This window comes from Leuresthes tenuis, unplaced genomic scaffold (genome assembly GCF_036924035.1).
Source record: "Leuresthes tenuis unplaced genomic scaffold, fLeuTen1.0.hap1 SCAF_19, whole genome shotgun sequence".
In the NCBI taxonomy this organism is placed as follows: domain Eukaryota; kingdom Metazoa; phylum Chordata; class Actinopteri; order Atheriniformes; family Atherinopsidae; genus Leuresthes; species Leuresthes tenuis.
Window position 1 is genome coordinate 17,012,484 of NW_027325373.1, and position 20,314 is coordinate 17,032,797.

General features: G+C 38.7%; 1 protein-coding gene across 7 annotated transcripts in view; it reads right to left on the reverse strand.

Annotated features, from left to right (window-relative positions):
- The window catches only part of garnl3 (GTPase activating Rap/RanGAP domain like 3), a 73,067-nt gene that overhangs the window by 38,919 nt on the left and 13,834 nt on the right, over positions 1-20,314 (reverse strand). For 6 of the 7 annotated variants that reach the window (XM_072371319.1, XM_072371315.1, XM_072371318.1 and 3 more), the window contains exon 2: positions 6,715-6,784. In XM_072371319.1, coding sequence (XP_072227420.1) covers positions 6,715-6,784 — 70 coding nt within the window. Of the gene's footprint in view, positions 1-6,714; positions 6,785-13,480; positions 13,797-20,314 lie in introns of those variants that run through there. The other variant, XM_072371316.1, reaches the window with a different exon arrangement.

A 20,314-nucleotide genomic window follows, 5' to 3' on the forward strand; every position in this document is an offset into this window, starting at 1 on the left:
CCCAGCCACCTGCAGCTTGTGGAGGTTTTTCTTAAGCTGTTACCCTTATTGGATCTCCCCAGCCGTTGGCTGGGTGTTGTCATTTTAAATTTTTTCCAAGCAGAGCTTGAATTTACTTTTCTCTATTGGTTTTTATCGTCTCCTGCTTGTGGGTCCAGCCTCCTGAGAAGACGTAATATGTAATTGCATATTCTATAAACTTTTGTCTCTCCTGCCTCTGTACTAACTTTTTTTTTCAATGTATTGCTGGCATCATATTTCAGATATATTAATACTTTCTAAATACAACGAATATGGTCAGTGCGGACACAAATTCCTATACACTTGTGTCTGTTAAATAAAGATTACAATGACTTAAAAAATTTAAGATTTAAGTTTCTTTTGCATTAATATTCAAGTGGCTAGTTGCTTCCTTGTAAAGAGGCTATTATTACAAAAGAATCTACCAGTAATTTTTCTTACAAATCTTTTGATAGAATAAATCAACTTAGCATAATGTATGTCCATTTTACATCACTGTAAAAAACTAGAAAACAGCTAATGTTCACATATGACTGAACACAGTCACAAACTTCTGGTATTTATACTACACCGGTTATTAAGCACATCATTCAAACCAGGCCAACGCCCCCTGCTCTTCCCAGTTGGCAGCAAGCCGCAGAACAAAGCTGTCAGTCAGAGAAATAAAACTTTTTTCATCAACTGTTTCACAACAGTTTCATTCTAAAGCATGCTGTCTACACACACTGCTTGTATTTTTGTCTTGTTCTGTTGTGTTCTGGGATGTGTGTGCGCTGCAAACTTGCAGAGGGGGATATCTTTGCAGAGAAATACATCACCACACAGTTCTAGTGCGTCAGAAGACATGAATCAGAGGGATCCCTCATATATAAGACTTATTATGTTACTCTTTGAGGTATATTCTGCTTAATCTGCTAGTAAAAAGGATCAATAAATGTAATATTTTCTTAAACTCATACCAGTGGCCTCAACACCAGGGAAAAAGACAATTTGTTCAGTATGACTCAGTCAGTTTTCAGGCATGAAAAATGTTATGTTTTTTCTAACTCAAAAGATATTTGGAGAGTTCCACCAAAACCCCTAATTTTTGGATTCTTTCTTGGGTTCTTCCTGGCATTGCTCCACCTCTTTGACAACATTACCTCTTCATGATCCATATGGTGGAATAAAATGCACTTCAGCAAACTCAAGACACATGTTGCTGTTGTGTAATTTTTTGTTACAAATCTGTTATTGTCAGAGATAAACGTTTGATCCGAGCCATCAAAAAAAAAGCAAGCATTAAAGACACCATAACTCCTCTATTATCTTATAAATGCCTCATGTCTCCACAGTAGTTGCTGTTCAGCTTAATTTATGTAGTTAATGAACACACAAGCAGTCACACACAAACAAAGTCACACGTAGTGCAATGCACAAGCTGGGAGAGGGAATAAATTCAATGTGGCAGTGCAGTCAAAAGCCTCTGAGGCAGTGACAGTAACGCTGGCAGGCAGGTGGGAGTGGAGCCGTCTGCTCACCAGTTGCTGTGTAAGATTGACAGCTAACCTCTCAACACAGTGTTTCTCGATACACACATGCTAACGCTGACAGCCGTCTCAGTCACACTCACCGCTGTGCACTGTGGCACACCAAACAACACAAAGCTGAGACAAATGCTAATGCCCACACAGAACTGTCAACATGAGAGTTGTCTGAGGGGTTTTTACCTCCAACACATTTCTGTTTTCCTGCTTCAGACAGCCAAAACCCCATCTCAGTGTCACTACCTTCATCTCGGGGATATTTCTGCTCAAAGTCTCAAAGTTGTTGTGGCCATATGAAATTACTTTAAACGTTGCCAGCTTCAGCTTTAACACACAACACACAATGACGTTTTTGATTGGGAGCTGCCTTTATATTGTTTATGTCTGTGCATGTATGTCTGTGCAAAATGTGAGTCATTGAGTGTTTGCTGGCACAAAGGATAACCAGGATGTCACTTATGTAGATTACAGTGACTGGGGCATGTATTGTGGGCAGACTGCCAGTTTGTGTTAGTCTGTGTGTTTGGATGTGAGTGCGTGCGTGAGTGGGTGCAGCAGCAGGATATTGATTTTCCTAATTCTTTGGTGTATTTAACGTGTTAAACTTCCTACCATACATGCAGCATTTCATTAAAATTAACTCACAGAAACACACCTCAATGACGCTCTGTTTTTACTTTTAGTTGCAGGGACATTTGTGGGCAAACAATATTCCACTTCACCATCCTGATGAATTCTGTATGAAAGGAGAAATAGTTTTATAGAATTATCTTATAATTGTAGCTACGATGGCAACAAATGATCCCCACGTACACAAGTCCCGACTCTGGAGATCTCTACGAAGATTCAATTTTTTCTGCAGTACGAGCAGTCATACATATAAATTCTTTACAGATAAATGGACTCACTGTTTTCATTTGTAAACTGTAAAAAACGACAAGTTAATTGCAAGCAATAATCATGTCTCTTTACAAAAGAAAATATTTCAAATATGTTCCTTCATGCCACTTCTTTTAGCATTTATTTTCAAAATAATGTAATACAGAGTTTAAACAGCATGCAAGTGAATATCGTCACAAATTTGGTGTGTGTGGACAAGAGTGAATCATCTTGAAAGAATGGTGTCTGTTGAGGTACACGCTCTTATAGGCCACTGCTACAGCAGCTTCCGTGATGCCAAAAATAAAACAAGCAGACAAGGTGAGTCATGGCTCTGCTTATGCTGGTCTCTCTTATTAGGAAGACCCTCTTTTGAATCAATAAATCCCACTTATTTTTATGAAAACATATTCTTCAAAGCAGTAGCATAAACTGTGGTTTGAAAATATACCGCAGGAAAATGGTTTAGATCCTGGTTATTAACTCTGTATCTCTGAATTCCTATTGTGCGCGTGGAGATACATGTTGAGTTATCTCCACACACGTTTAATTTGCTTTTAATTGCCTTTAAGTTATCTAAAAAAAAAAGAAAAGAAAGAAAAAAATGTTTTCACAAATGATGTGTTCCTCAGTCAAATGATTCATACAAGCAATAAATAGACATATTATAACTAGGGCTGTCATAATTAACGCGTTAATCGCAATGCGATTAATAAAAATAAAAAAAAGCATTAATTTTTTTTATCACGGTTAATCGTGGCCTTAGCAATTGGCTTAATAAATAGGAGAAAACTCACGAATTACAGAGTTCTGAATCTGATGTGTTTAATGACTGCAGTTTTTCATTCATTTAACCATCATTGGACCCTGTTCTGTTTGTTTGTTGTCTACTAATAATCTCGAGTTTACTATGAAAACAATGCGATTAATCGCAATTAAAACAATAATCGTTTGACAGCCCTAATTATAACATATTGTAAAATTCAGTAAGACAACTTAAAAAAAACATTCTACATAAAAATGTCATAAAATAGTCGTGCAGTGCAGAATCGATCACAGTACATGAGTCAGGTAAAATCAGGAAAGGCTCTCCTATGAAATTATGTGTTGAGAAGAGATTTTTAAGAGATCTGATTATCAAATGGAATACATAGATGTGCATATGTTGTGAATGAATAAATTCAGATAGCTGAAATCCTGAAATCTCCATCTTGGTCTTTTGTTTTCCAGAAGTGACCATATTTAGAAGAAGAAGGGGGAGCTGGGGAGTGGTACTGGAAAGCTGATTGGACAATAATACATAATATCCTTTTAATATCTATGGAATTATAGGAATATTTTATGGAATTATTTTCAGAAGGGCCACCAGATCACTGACCAGAAATAAATATAATTTATCTAAAGAAACCCTAATGACTAGTGGGAAAAATTTATTGACCAACATGACCGTATAAAAAAATATTGATTGTGTTAACCTGACCGAAACTGGAATTTTGAAATAAATATAACATTTTAGTCCAGCTGAAATCATACTGAATTGAATTTTTAAAAGTCACACTGACACACCCAGATGATACAACTTGGAGGTGAATTTCTCCCCTTATGTATATGTTCATTTGGATCAGAAATAGCTGAAGTAACTCAAGAAGTTGGTATACAAAAGAAGGAAAAAGCTGATAACAACAGATCATTTGTAGCAACAACAGCACGGATGAAATGTACAAGGCTGTAAACGTGTCCACTTAACACCTCGGCATGATGCCAATTTGATGCTAGTTAAACAGTTTGTCAGTTGTTTAGATCTGTGGGGTAATAGGTCAACTTGAAAAAGCACGATACCAATGAGCAGAGATGGACACACTTCTCCTCCCATGTTGTTATATTTGGACAAAGACTGTAGCATATTTAAATGACCCAGCCAGACTATAACCGCAGCTCGACTTAACCGTTCATGTCATACTGTCTCATCAAGGGAGCTGAAGAAGTGAAATGAACAGAGACTAGTAAAGACTAATTTGGGCATTCTTGCTCAAGTTATTGATGTCCTTTTACTTTTACTAAATAAAATAAAAAATTAATTCAAAGGAATTAGTATTTTTCCAGCAGAGCTACTGTACAGGATATCTTGAAAGTGTGCACAGTACAGACTGTTCAAATAACATTTCATTTAGAAGGACCATCTACAGACTCAAAATTATTCATCATCCAATTCAATTGTAGTTGAATAATCTTGCTGGTGATTGTAAGTCTCTTTGGCGATTGGAGTTTAATCAAATAAATGCAACTACCAAAACAAAACTGATATAAACCTTACACATAATCATTTGCTGCACGAGTCTGTTTTCAACACAGGTTAAATCCTGATGGGATAGGAGGCTGTGTGGCATGGTTATTAGGGGAGGTGGTGGATAATGGCAAATGAATGAGAGAGCTTGTTAAGCCCAGGTTGATCAACCGAAAAAACCTCAGGGACATGTAGGAAAAGATACATGATAGCCTGTGTGAACATATAGTTGAAAGCGTTTTGCTGAGTTTTGTGTACACACAGCTTAAAGCTAAAGTCAGGGGAAGAATGATCTAAAGGTTGAGAAAGACTCTGTGGAAATCAAAGTTATAACACCTTAATTTCTAAGTCAAGAAACAACTTCCCTATGCTGACAACTTTGAATCTCACTCTTTACATAATGTGTTATGGGAAGATATGTGCATCTGATAGATCTTGACATGAACCAAAACAAACAAAATTTCCCAAGTGTGCCTTTTTTTCCCTACAAATCTAATCAATGCTGGTTAAATGTATGTTTATCTTTGCTGGGCTTCAGTTTGCCAAAGCAAGGCTGCCAGTGCGGCAGAGCAGCACGCTCTCTTCATCTGTGGTGTCTGTGCTGGTGTGATGTTAATATGAGCAAAGCAGTGTCCAGTCGAGATGACACTGTTGCGCTCAAACCTTTCAGGATTGTAGACTGTAAATTTCAGCAGAGTGGTATTTTGCACCTCATCTTTAATTAAGTTTGTTTGGCTTGGCAAAGAGGTATAAAGAACATTTCCTAAACTTTCATCTAATTTGTGGAGAGTCATACTTTATTTGCAAGTTTAAAAAGAGTGTTTAATATTTACTTTTTTCATTTGAAGCTTTGAACTGTGCAAGATGCATAAATTCACAACTTTCCCCTGAACTTATCTTGATTTGTCTTTAAATGTAGCCATTTTTAACTACCTCTCAGTTGAACCTAAAATGCTTTTCCTTATAGCTAAATAGTGAACAAGCCTATCTAAAAAAAAAAAGGATGATTGAGAAATGTTCCCTGTTACAAAGCTGTCGTGTAAATCCTTGAACTAGACTAGACTCTCCAAACTCAATACTTGAAGAACAACATATCTACTGTTAGATTAGAACTTGTTCAGGGTTAAAGTTTATAATCTTTTCATCCAGTTTAGTAATTTTAGTTTTTAGTAATCACGAAGGATCAAACAGGTCCTTTTAGCTGCCTACACATCATTCAAAAATATACATTTCTAATTGTGGAAATCTCAAAATGAGAAAATGCCACCCATCATATCTAGGAAATTCATTTGTCACGTTTAAAACAAAAAAGGAACACACATCTCACACTGTTTGAGGCTATTAGTGACCTCATTCTGACTCATACTCCGTACTCTTTAGTTTTCTCACATACACACCCTCTCATACAGCAGCATCATGTGTAGTGTCTGTCTGCTGGTGCTGATAACAACATGTGGTTTCTCCTCAACACTAACCTGTCACATATGTGGTGTGCTGCACACATGAACAACCCACAATACGTCTTTGGTAGGAAGTATGATTGCAGCGCAGGGCTTCCTGCCCCTCTGGGCTATCAGGATGTACTGACTCAGCTTACAGTGAAGGGAGGTATCCAAACACACACACACCCACTCCACCATAGCAACACAGACTCGACGTCTTCATAATCAACCAAAAAGCAGAGCTTTTAAACCTACAGTGTTAAAACAAAACAAGGGATGTTTGGAGGCAGCAAGCGGAGTCGTACGTCACAGCAAGTGCAGCACCCGTTGTGATCCAGGCTGCCAGAGAGCACCTCACTGGACCACACCCAATAAGTCATGACTCATCAGTCCCCCTCTATTGTTGTCCATCCATGCCAACAGACAGAGGGGATGGCAGTGAGAGTGATAGAAAGGGAGAGGAGATCATAAGGAGAAGAATCAATGAGGGGGATGAGAAGACACTCATGCTGAGACACAAAGAGAGCGACACACTGATGAGTGCGCTGTGGGTGGGACTCACCAGCTCGACAGAACCATAGTGTTTCCTGCTGAAGTCTCCACGCCTGCAACCCAAGTCCTCTGAGGCAGAGCTGTAAGACAAACACATGGTCAGACACATGGCCTGTTCAACCTAAATCACACCACACAGAGTCCAAACAAACTGTCACATCACATACACAACAGCATTTGATTATCTCTATATCTCACTTATCGATCTCTGTCTTCTTATTCATTGATATTTCATTCAGATGTGTCTCTCTTCCTTTCTCCTTCTTTTTCTTTCACTCCTTCCTGTCTGCCTCTTTTTGTCGGTGTGCTGAGGCTGCCGGTGGCATGGTGACTGGCCGGGAGCAACGGCCAACCCAGTTCTGATTGAAATGAGGGCCCTGATTGAATTAGGCTTTAGTGATAGATTGAGACTGGCTGGGAGAGCTGACTGCTTCTTAAAACACTCAAATGAATGCATACACTATGTAGTTACAATCACAAATTCATAGAAAAAAAACCCCACAGACATGCAAGTAAGATACAAGAACAAATAAACAGCTCCTTAAATGTTTTCCTGATATGGTTGACATGGAGATCAAAGTTTATCCGAATTCAAACACAATGACAAGATGTGAAACTTTGCTATTTTTCAATAACAACGTTAGTTCATGTGTTAAGTAAAGAACTAGTTCGACATTTTGGAGGATACACCATTTCACCTTCTAGCTGGAACTTCTGTGGAAAGATTAATTCCACTTTCTTGTCAGGAATTATCAATATAGGTGTAGGCAGCAGTCAATAGGAGCATAAAGACTGGAAATAAGGGGAACAGCTACTGTAGCTGACTGCAAGGTTCGGTCTTACATTTTTGGGTTGTTAACACAAGAGATAATGCGTTCATTTGTAAACTTTAGGAGTAATTGAAAGCTTTACTCGGAGAAGCTGACTAACCCAATCCTGCTCATGCTACACATTTTAAAGAGACAGGGAGAATGTATGAATTTTTATCATTTAACTCTTGGCTGGTAGGGAAGTTTTTATATATATGTACGGTATATATATTCAGCTAAAACCATGAGTAATACCAGCTGATACCAGCTAAATCACAAAGGGAACCTTTGAACTTTTTGTGTCTTTTTTTGCATTTATGACAGCCATCTGATACAATCAAGTACACAAAGGGAGTCCTGCACAGAATGATATCGCTTTACAGGAAAGTGACCCTGCAAGAACTTTGGAGGAGACTCAAGTCTCAGTGTAGCAGCAGGGATTTGGCCCCCACAGTATCACTGAACAGCCAATGTATCACTGCGTATGTTCAGTCATGATAATCATATTACCATTGAGCCCAAGCTTAAAATCTTGGTGATTAATTCAAACAGAAAGAACAAGCTGAGTATAATTCTAAAATGATCAATTAATCTCTTTATATGCTGCATACAGTGTTCTCAAAGCTCCCTTACAAAAGCATTTTATGTCTTTGAAATACTAAAAGTAATACATATCTGCTTAAATCATATTAGGAATTAAGCTCTTTGTGCAGCGAAATCATTGCCAGACAGAAGTAAAAGCGTATGCTAAAACAGTTTCTCATTCAGCACAGTGAAAATAATGAAATTTAAAAAATGCTAAGAAAAGGAAGTCAGCTTATATGATTAATAAAGGGCGTCTTGGATTAGACTGAAGATAGAAAGCACAGTACAAAGACACGTGCTGGTGTGCTAGCAGTGTATGGTAACACCTTACAGATGCTATATAGACTGCAAAGTTATTCCTTTATGGGCACACACAAAGAGCTCAAATGGAAAGCAGGAAAATAGTTGAACTCAAATGGTCACCAAAGATAGTTAGCATCACATAAATGTAACTGTATCGTAGAATTTTGTGGAAGGGAGCACTGTTGAAATTGAAGCTACATCAACATTATCAGCACCACATGTTAGCTAATTTTGTAGTTTCATTGCATTCTTCTCAGGTGCTCGAACCACCTCAGCTCAATCCTGCGAGAACTCTGAACTCCTGAATTTCTAATCCAATCCAATAAGCAAAACACTGGAGAAAACTAATGTTAGCTGCTTGCACTGCTTGTTTTTTGGTCTTTGCACAAAGTCCATGACCACAGTTGAGAGTAATGATGTAGATTGACAGGTAAGTCAAGAGAAATAGCACAGCAGTCCCTTTTACTGCCACTATTCAACAAACATTGGGATGCTTAATCTTCTACACCTGACATAGACTATCTCTGCTAAACTGAAGGGAGCATGCCCTATTTTTCCACTGAGAACTATGACCTCAGATGTGGAGTTTTTGATTTGAATTTCAGCTGCATCACACTCAGCCACTAACAGTTCAAGTGAGCACTGGGGGCCCTCCGGCAATGGTGCAAGAAGATCATCATCTGCAAAAAGCAAAGATGTGACCTCCCTATCATCATGCTGGAGGTGACAATATCACCATGGCAACGTCTTCAAATGTGGTCCATTAAAATTATAAACAGGAGTGCAGATAAGGTGCAGTCCAATGCCCAATAGGTCTGACTTACTGCTGAGTATGTGATCACAGGTCTTGAACAGAGTGTGCAGGGACCTCACAGCACACAGAAACAGCTCAGTCACCCAAAGCATCTCCCACATAACACTGGGAACCTGTTCATAAGCATTTTACTATTCTACAAAACACATATAGACTTGTAAACTTCAAGGCTCCTTTGACAATCTGCGCCCGGTCGTTGTCCTTTTCAAGCTTCTTTGTATTTAAAAAAGTGTGCTCGTTAAGGACAGAGCCAGCATTTGTAATGATGCCGTTAATGTGTGTTTTGGTGTCAACCTTAAAAAAAATACATCTCACACTTTAAAGAACTAAACTCAAATGACTAATTTTCCTTTAAAATGTAATCAACTTCATTCAAGTAAACTGTGTAACTGTATAAGTCCACCATGAAAGGGCAATGTCAGGCTTGTAAAGGTCCCAGCCATCACTGTAGTGGTCACTACTGATTATGAAAGTTATGAAAGTATCTTTATGTCAGCTGAACCATAACATTACAGTTAGAGATATTAACATGCTGAGCACCCACAAAAATATTCCTGACAAAATATGTCAGTAGGACAATCGAGGGCTACTCTATACCTTGCATGTTTTGTACTTTCTGCATGCCTTGTGTTTCAGGGGCAGAACCGAGGGGTGGACAAAGGTGGCCATGGCCACCATACCTTTAAGCCTGGCCTCCCCACATATACGACTGTAAAGTCCTTCAGAAGGCTGCTCATGTACTCACACAACTGGAGTTGCATGCATAAATTTTTATTTAATCAGTCAGTCAGACTTTATCAAAATAGTACTTCCCAACCCCCACCTGACCCTATCCTACTCCAGCTCCAACCAACCCCCAAGTCCAAAACACTATGACCTGTGTTCTGAATAAAAAACAAATAAAAAACAATAAAAAAATTAAAAAAAACCTCAGTACTAGAGACAAAAGAGCAGAGGAACTAATGGAACACATAAATCTAATAGATTTACTATGACGAAACACTAGAGGAGGATATAAGAATTCCAAAATTGTTCAATTCCAAAATTGAAAACTATCTACCCTACAGCCATGTGCCAAACAAAAAAAACAATCATGAGACATCAGCTTCTGTGCAATCACAATGAGAGTAATGATCTCAGCTTGGCCATCCCTGTAAAAATACCCTGGCTCACCTCTGTCATCTTTGCATATATAGCTGACTGTCAAAGGGCTTTTTGCTTCCTCTTGTTCACTGGCCTACATCCCCCACTTTGCTTCTATCTCCACCCAGCTTTTCCCTCTCTGGCGAGGCTTCTCTGAGGGCAGAGTGAGGCTGTTAATACATAATTCACACTCAAGCTTTAAGGACACATTTCTGTGTCCGTACAACAGGATGTATCCATAACTGCTTCCTTACTCACTCTCGTCCCTCAGTCTTGCCTCCTGTGCACAAAGGTCATTAGGTTGACACACCCCATCACAGCTTCTACCTTTTTAGCCTTCCTTTTCTTCTACTCAGCACCCAGGTCACAATCTTTCCTACCCTTTACTTTTCCTCTGACAGCGGGGGTCATGAAAAAGGCTGCATCTTGGAGGAAGGTGATTGAGTGATATTACCCCTCCCACCTTCCTGAATGAAAACCACTCTACCTCCTAGTGAAGCCACTACCTTGTCAATGTTTCATGAGTGCCGGCAATGCTTGAAGGTGCTCATGGATGAGTATTTCAGCTACAACAACACGCTACAACACGCACCAAAGCTTTGAATTGGTGAATTTTGAACCAATGAACATTCTTTTCCAAAGCCACAACACTTGGCTGTAAAATGTCCAGAGGAAAGGTGTTGTTCCCTGACTGTGAAGGGGTTTTTGTGTTCTCTGGAGCATGTTCATTGTCCAATTTGAGCTTTTTCACTTTAACACATATAAGAGGTGTAGCCTGTGGTGGACTAAGAGCTGTTAATGCTCAACGTGGTTTCTGTCACACCAAACAGATAAGAAACGTTCAAGCTGTGCTCACACCTATTTAAGAGGCAGAAGAAGCTGAGGGATTAAAGTGTTTTGACTGTTGAGGAACAGTACTTGTTCCTGTTGACAATGTACTTGTCAGCTGCAGGATCACAAAACATTCTCAGATTTCAAGAACAATATGTATGAGCATTCAAAACTATAAAATATTATTCTCTTCGTCTGACCTTGGTGTTCAGAAATTCGAAATCTACTGCAGCCAAGCAAACCAAGGACCAAACTTATTTCAAACACCTTTTAGTTCCCAATATCAATCCTCTCTATTTGAACTTTTGTTTCATATTTTTTTTTAATCTTAGCTCTGCCTCTGACTTTCCGATTTCAAAAATCTAACTTGTGGGGCCTTTAAAGTATGAATTTCTGATAAGGAACTCTGAAATTCTGACCTCCCAGTTCAGCATGTTTGCATTGTTTGTGTGAGCATGTTAGCATCAGAGGTTCTGGTGTTTCTGTGTCAAACTCCTGACAAGCTGCATCAGATTTTCAGTGACAGAACACTGTTTAAACACAGTTTAAATCGCTATCCTTCCTTCAGACAGCTCTTAATTTTCTATATCACAACATGAACTTTGCACTCCAGTGTCTAGACATTCACTTTCCATCAGCCTAATGGATGTTAGCCAACGAAAGGTAACTTTGTATGCTGAGACCAAAGTGAAATAGAAAGGAGTCAGATGGATATTTAATACGCAACTACTGCCCTCGGTGATGGAGTACAGGGAAAGGTTTCAAAAGTGCTGGTTATCTCACAGCACAATGGACGATTGCCACTGAAAAGCAAGCAAGAATGGATCATGCCGCCACTCATCACACTATACTCACTAGTGTTTCTCAAAAATAAACCTAAATGATTCTGTAACACATAACAGTACCAAGTAACAGTAACAAGAGTAAAGGCGATTCTACACTTTTGGGATTGAAAAGCTTTAAAAAAAAAGAAACAAAAGGTAATTTGACATAAAACTAAGAAACCACATAACATCACAAAGGCTTTTTAACATAATGTGTCAGTAATGAATAAACTATTGGAACTATACAACAAAATACTCACTAAGAATTAAAGTCAGTACTGTCCAAAACATGTGACAGTTTTGTAGCACAGCTGCTTGACACACTACAGTATAATAACAGTCTAAATGCTGCTCCTCCTAAAATTTTCAGTCATAGCCTCGAAATTGTTATTAATAAAATACGTCACAAAGCGATTTAGGAACAGTGGTGTTACTATAAAACTATTCGAACTGGACGCAGACTATTCTCAAACAAAATGGGACCAAAAAAGACTAATCATGCCATGACAGCAATATGATAAGTCATTACAACATTTTCTATGATGAATGGACATTTCAGGACTTATCTTACCACACATATGTTCCACACTAGAAAAAGTGCCTCTGCTTTTGGCAGCCCAGCGCCATAAAACCCTTATATTTTAATACCTCTCTGTCTATTTAACTGTCACTGCAGCCCAGAGCTCTCCAGCATTACTTTTAAGTTGGTGAAGAGCTGCAGTGGTGGCATTTTCGGATCCGGCAATAAGAAGCTGGAAGAGAGCAGCAACAAGCCAACCTTGGACTACATCTGAATAAGCTGCACAATTTCAGCCAGATGCCTGAATTAAATGCGGCCACGTACGCTATTCTGCCGCTGTCATACTGCCAGGGCTGTATGCACCTCTACCTTGAACTGGAAAGCATGACATGAATAATTCACATTTTTCCGTGTACACACTGTACTGTCTGTTCTTTGAGAAAAGGACCGATCAGTTGACCAAAAACATTTCGTAGAAAACTGCGCATCAACCAGCTCTGTAGTTTAATTAAAAGCTGTCGTGGCCGACACTGTTGCAAAGCGTAAATACTTCCCAACTAGAGACTTGTAGATTCGAGTGGTGACCAGTTTTCCAGCAATCCACGCGTAAAAGCTCAACAAATAATTCACATTGCATATAAAGTATTAAAACTCGAGCAAAACTGTCACTTAACGTCAGCATTATTAACCGATCCAACAGCTTAATGAGGCACTTAGCGCACCAACAAACGGTCTGTACACAGAAGCAGGTGTTTAGATCATTCTAATCTGCTCTGGGCTGCATGAAACGCTGCAGGGATACTACGAGACGGCAGAGAGCAATACACATTCAACAGATGAGCATGTACATGCATTCACACAGGTATGAGCAGGATTTAGTTTGTCATTCTTTTCTTTTCTTTTTCTCTCTCTCTCTCTCTCTCTTTTTTTTTTTTTTTTTTTTTTACCGCTGATTGAAAGTCAACAGTTTGTTAGAGGCTGGATCCACACTGTTCATGTCCCCATGCGATGTCAGTCCAGCGGACAAGTCGACAACAAACCGGTGCCTTCTTCCCCTCTGTGTGTGTTTCTCTTGCAGCTAAAAGCGCAGGAACATCACTGCTGCGCAAACTCCGACAACATCTGATCACAAACCGGTTGGTGGTCCGACTCCCTTTGGCTCCTCTCTCAGCACGAAACTGTTCCTCACTGCATTATGATGAAGCGGAACGGATCTGCCACAGGAGCTGTGTGTTTACTGTGTTATCTCTCTTCTCTCTGACTACTCCCCCCTCCTCTCCCTCTCTCTCCCTCTCTCTCTCTCTCTCACACACACACACACACACATCAATGTTGCATTTCAAGTCAACACAATTTTTGTCCTTTTTTTGTTATTGTTGGAGGTTCCGCATAGCAAAAAACAAAAGAAACAAACAAAAAAAACCACCATTCAGAGCAGCTTATTCTTTTTTTTTTAACATCACCGTTAATTACGCAGGGTTTTTATAGTAACCAGGAACTAAAGTGATGTCTGTATGCAGGAGTGAGGCTGAGCTTCCTACCATCTCATGACACATGAGCAAGATCAAAATGTGCATTTTCTCTTTTATGACTCAAATGCCTCTGCTGGTCAGTGCAACATGAACTCATGATATTATTAATCTTACAAAGACACTAATGCTTTGTAGTTTTCACTTCCTTGTAAGCCATATTCAGGCTTGGGGAGTTCTAAGCAAGTAAGCAAATAACCCTTGACAACATAACTTTAATCTAATTACACATTTTTTTCAAATGTAATATGATATCAGTATATTTACTATACCTGGTTACCTTTAGTGATCTGATGACACGTAATCTGTTACTATCTATTACCAGTCAACTTTTATGAAAACATTGGCTGGTTACTCAGTCGTTTCCTAATTACATCACTCACTATCTGTGAATAGAAACAATAATTACACAATTATTCCCTTTCACAGGTGGTTATCCCTTCTATTTGGTGCCAGGGGCAAATGTAATAACAAAGCACTTGATTAGTTTTCAATTGACTGTAAAATCGTAAGTTTTTCTTTCCCACAAACTGGCAAACTAAAAGATGTTCCTATCAAGAGATACTTAGATATCTCTTCTTTAGGAAACTCTGATCTCTGTGTGTCTTTGGCCTTGATGATTCTCACCAGTCAATGCCTCCCGTGTGCTCTCAGGTCTTCCCACAATCTCTCTCACAACCACACATCCAGCAATAATGAGATCATTCATCCACTCTTTCATTCATCATCTCAACTCTATGTTGTCTTATCTTTTTACCTTATCAATATAAATCTTTCTCAAGGCCATTAATGAACTCTGCGTATTTCACATCAAGAGAGGTATGACATTCACAGGTATGCACACAGAATTCTCAGGCTGCATTTATGCTACACAAAACATCCACTTCTTAACCTTTGTGTTGCACTGACATTTGTTTATCATTCATTTTATTTTATTTATATATTTCCTAATTATAAAGAAAATATAAAAACTAACCCGCTTTGCGACATGCATCTGTGTCAGCCTTATCAACCAGGGTTATAATCAACAGTTGATTTATAACCTTTGTCTTTGGCACAGTTGGTTTGGTTTAGGCACAAAGCAATTGTTGTTTAGATTTTGGTGGAAAAAAAAGTCACCGTTGTTGGCTCATCATGTGAAGCATCTATTCTCAAGATCAGAATCACAAGAGAATTCAGGCTCAGATCTTTCTGATTGGGCCTAAAAAGTTTCAACCAGTCAACATGTACTGACGGCTACAGGTGAGTCTTAGTTGTGAGGACAGTCAACGAAGGTGGCTCCTATTTACTGCTTGGCTTTGCTTTGTAGCACTGAATTTATCTAATTTGATGACGTTTGCCTGCGATAGACAGATGCTATATCAAACAACCTGCTCAGTATTTAATAAAATTGCCTAGAAACACCCAAGATGGTCTGTGTAAATGTTCCTCTTGCTCATGCTGGATATGAAGAAATTCCTTCCGAATGACATCCCACAGAAAATGATGGGGAAGACTTCCTCAAAACGACCTTTTAGTTTGAATTCCCCTCTTTTTATTTGTCACAATAGTGTTTCCTTGCTAAGTTGCATTTGACGGATAAAGGGAAGAAAGAAGACATTTCGTTCTCAAAAGTCTGCAGTTAATAAACAAACCGCTTAATTTGTAAAGTCAGACTACCAGGACTTTAATTAGCTTTGACTGAAGATGAAAATGCATCTTTGGAGAATAAGAGAATACGCTCTCATGTGGGAACTGCATTAGTAATAGATCTCTGTATTGTATGGACAGTGGAAAGAACTACAGCCACCAAAAACTATTTGAAATACAGTGTTTAAGGAAAAATACAAAACAGACATAATAGTTTGACAGAGGCCACAGAAAATACTTATCACACGTCAACATGTGGGAAAAAAGAATGGAGCAGACAGGGAAAGCAGAGCTGAGCAATGAGGGCAGGACACAAGAGTATCAAAAAAGTAAAAAGAAGGACATAACAAAAAAACATGTCATGAAGGACTTTAATTCTTGATTCTGTGCTCTCCATCTTTTCAATGTAAACACACACACACACACACGCACATAAAGACAGCAGGTGAAATATGAGCTTAGGCAAATCTGATACCTTCTCAATTGTCTAGCCACACAGCCTGTATCTGCAGCTCAGTCTACATACACACACAACATAAAAGGGTGCAGGAATGTTTGGCTCAGGCTACACGGCACTCAGCTGCTCATTAATTTTTAATCAATAGAAACCCCCCTCTGTGGTTCACCACACCGTAGGGAAACACCTAAAGCTACCAACACACATGACATTTTCTTTTTTCCCCCCTTTCTCTTTCTAAATGCGACTACCTTTAAATATAGCTCATGCTGAAATGCAGCTGGAATCTGCAAAAGCCCGAAGCCTCAACAAAAATGAAGCCTTTTCAAATGAGAACAGAGAAAATAAAGGCTTTGTTTGGCTCATGTCAGGATCGAGTTACAAGCAACCAACCTGAGACACCTGAACACCTCTGACTCCAATTAGAGCTTAGAAGCAGATAAGTCACACGCACAGAAACAGTCATAAATCTTACATAAACACAACTTCATCGCACACCCTCCTATGGTCACACTTTGCCTCCCACTGGCCCCCGTGGCCTTTGCATAATAGCATCCATTTTTTAGCAAATGTTTATGAGGTCACTCTTTAACGAGGAAAGTGAAAATGGGGAAGACTTCCTCTATAAAGATCAAGCTGATCATGGGGCTGAGGGGCAATCATCCTGAATAGGTAACTACACCGTTATGCACAGAGAGAGCTGGTGTAATGTGATCACAACCTGCTTCAGGAGATGTATGTAATCTACCAATTCCACACAAGAAAATGAGTCTCGAATCTACAAAAATACACAAAATACATGATTTACTTTGTCAATTGTGCAACTTGATTTTACTCAAATAGACTTGTGATCATTTTCTCATTGGACTGAAATGGTTTGGTTCTTAAAAAGTCAAACATTTACATTTGAGGAAGTGTAATCTGAGACTTTTTGCTTAAGAATGTCAGTCATCGGAATATAGTCGTGTTCACTTAACAGATCAGTTATTTTGCTGTAAATTTGAGAGAGGACGAAGACAGAAAACAAACAGAAAAGATCCTTAGCTGAAAATCAAACCATCAATTTAGGATTAAAGGATTTAATTTGTGAAATTTGTCTAAAAATGTCACAAGTTTTTTTATTTGATGAGTTGCTGAAATCATAAACATGGGTTACATTTGTTGTGTACTGACAACTGGTGCAAGACTGATGCAGGTGGTGTTCTCTGAGTTTGGTAAGGTTTGCTGATCCTGAAGATCAAAATGACACATGTCAAGCTACACTAATGCTATGAAAAGCCTTAGACTTTGGTTTCCTTAAGAAAGTGTGATTAAATTGTTCTTAACATTGTGTAGATGGACTGGAGTACATTTGAAAGCGAGTTGCATGATGGTATTTGTTAGAGTTACATGGGCTAATGAGTAAATGTAGAATACATAGATGGTATATTTAGATTTACTGTGTTAAGAGACGTTTGTGTTGCCAGATCTCACATGAGTGTGCCGCTGAAACACATACAGGCCTTAAACAAAGTAAACTTTTTCCTGATTCATCCAGTTTATTGTCAGAAGATGCTGAGCTTGCATAAAACCATCTTGTTTCGGCACACTCTTTGGGTGTGCCGAAACAAGAGCTGTCAAAGTTGTTGGGACCCTGCGGACCTGATTTCCATAGAACACAATTATGGAATACCTCTTTTTCTAGATTACAATCAAATGCACAGATATGGAGCATTTCCTTCAAGTGCAAGCAGCAATGTTATCAAAATAACGCTTTTCTTTAGAGTTTTTTATCATGAGCAATGCAAGCTAGACTGACAGCAGGTGGGGGTAATGTCATGGGAAATCTATCTGCAAAAGGATTCCTGGCATTGATGAAAACAAACGTTTCAAAGTTACAAAAATCAGGCCTGCAAATGTTTCATGGGGAAGGGAATTCATTTAGCTTGTTTACTGGGTTTCAATTATGCACACCAAAGAGAAATAAATGAATAACACACTTTAGCATTTCTATAAAATTGTGTGGGTTCATTTTCAATAGATTCAACATAGTTGCAGCTGCTTCTATGAAAAAAACTGATTCCAAGTAACATTGTGCCTTTAAATGACCAATACTCTTCTTCCCTTGTATCTTGTGAGGGCGTCAACATTGATCGGGAAGAGGAATAACCTCTACATTTCAGTCTTCGATGTTTGCATGCATGAGTGTGGAACCTGGCAGTGCTGGACTATCCCAGGCTCTTTGATCCCCAGACAAATGCAACTTCAAAGATAGGGATTTAAATGTAGGTGTGAGCCTTACAGTGTGTGGGTTTACAGTCCATGTGTCTATGCCACTGAGGTTGCGGTGCACAGGTACATTAATTGTGTCAGTTCAGGCACTTGCAAGGTGCAGCCTCGGCAACTGAAGTGCACGAGGCTGCATGATGCGAATCGGGAGCTGTCGATTCAATAGTGTGATAATCCCTCTGAGCTATGCTGCCTTCTCTCTGGACAGCTGCCACTCTGGCTCTGTAGTCTGACAGAGAACGCTACTGCATCTTTCATGCATACTGTTAGAAATTATGAAATGATGTTGGCTTACTGATACTAGATTATATCAGGAGTCTTTTCTTTAAAAGGGAATATATGAAAATGAGTAAAACAAACACACTGCACACAATGTTATTCAAAGTGGATGATAAGGTGCTTCAAACTCCAACACAATGGGGTTTTTATCTGTCACACATATCCCGATGCAACATGCAAATCAACAGACCTGCCATGATGTCACATTTTTTTTAATGAACCTGCAGGAGGAAATGAGTTGTAATAGGTGGCTTCATTTGATTATGAGATTTTGTGAAAAGCTGTACTATAGCCTTTACTCGAATTGAGATTGAGATAAGGAAGTCATCAAGCTTTATCTGTGAAGTTTTTAACAATACTGGAAATAAAAATAAAAATCTTTACTTCCATCTTTTTTTGTGCCTCTTCATGTATTTCTTTGTAAGATCATGGTGATTTTCTTCTCTTCTCTACATAGATCATCCCCACAACTGCCATTCTGCATGTTTAGTATCTGAAAATTAGCACTTGCTGCATAACAAATACTTTTCCTGTAATACCTTGTATTAGGGTAGCCCTGAGGTATAAAACCCCTAAAGACAGAACCAAAGCAAAACCGCAACAGTGTTTTTCAGAAAACACAACAACGACAGAGATAATGCAACAATATCTACAAAGAAGACATTTTGTGAAATGCAATCTTTTTCTTTTTTTTTTAAATATTTTGTAGCTTTGTTTTGCACCTCGGGGCCATATTAAGATATAAAAAATGCAGAAAAAATAGTTAAAATCTTTGGGATTTTGGTCTTTTGTTTGGATAAAACAAGAAATCTGTTCAAGTTTGAAATTTTTCCACAATTTTCAGCAAGCAGTAAGTTGTATTCCACTCACGTGTTGTTCTAATGACACACACAAACTTGCACACATGCAAACCATTTGGATTCAGGCCTTGGCCTGTTTGCTTCGGGTGCGTCTCAAATGCCAACAAGTCACCACGTGGCCTCTGTGAAATGTCACTATGTCAGGTTGCAGCGATTGATAATGGTGGTCTCATTTAATGCAATCTGCTGAATTAACCTTTTGTCTGTAATAATCAGGCAGTCTCTGGACTCAAGTCTTCCCTCGCCCCTGTGACTAGACATATGCGTTTATATATATTTATTCACATGCGCATATAGGCAAAGGGCTGAATTAGAGGGAAATATAAGTGTTACAGAACACAAAGAAAAACAGCGTGCTCTTTGTGTCAGAATGAAGACCTCTGCTGACTCCACTTGCTCTCCATATGAATGCTGCTTCCTCGTAATGCACATACTTGTTGAAAGGTGGGACCAATGTATCAAGCAAGGCATTTCTCCACTGTTTCAAATGGTTACAAAGAAGTCACCATGAATCTATTCAACAGTTTGATCTTCTGTTTTGTAATTAGCTCACATTGTAAGTAGAGTGTGTGCATATTTGTTATTATATCCTTTTCCCCTCTTTATCATACCCCCATATCAGTATTTTACAGGGATAGTATGCCCCCTTGTGGCTATTTTGTTTATTGCAGATAAATTGGAAGGAATTATTTTTTTAAAAACACAATAAATGAGTTTTTTTGGATAACGACAAAATTAATTAAACCTCTGTTCACTCTA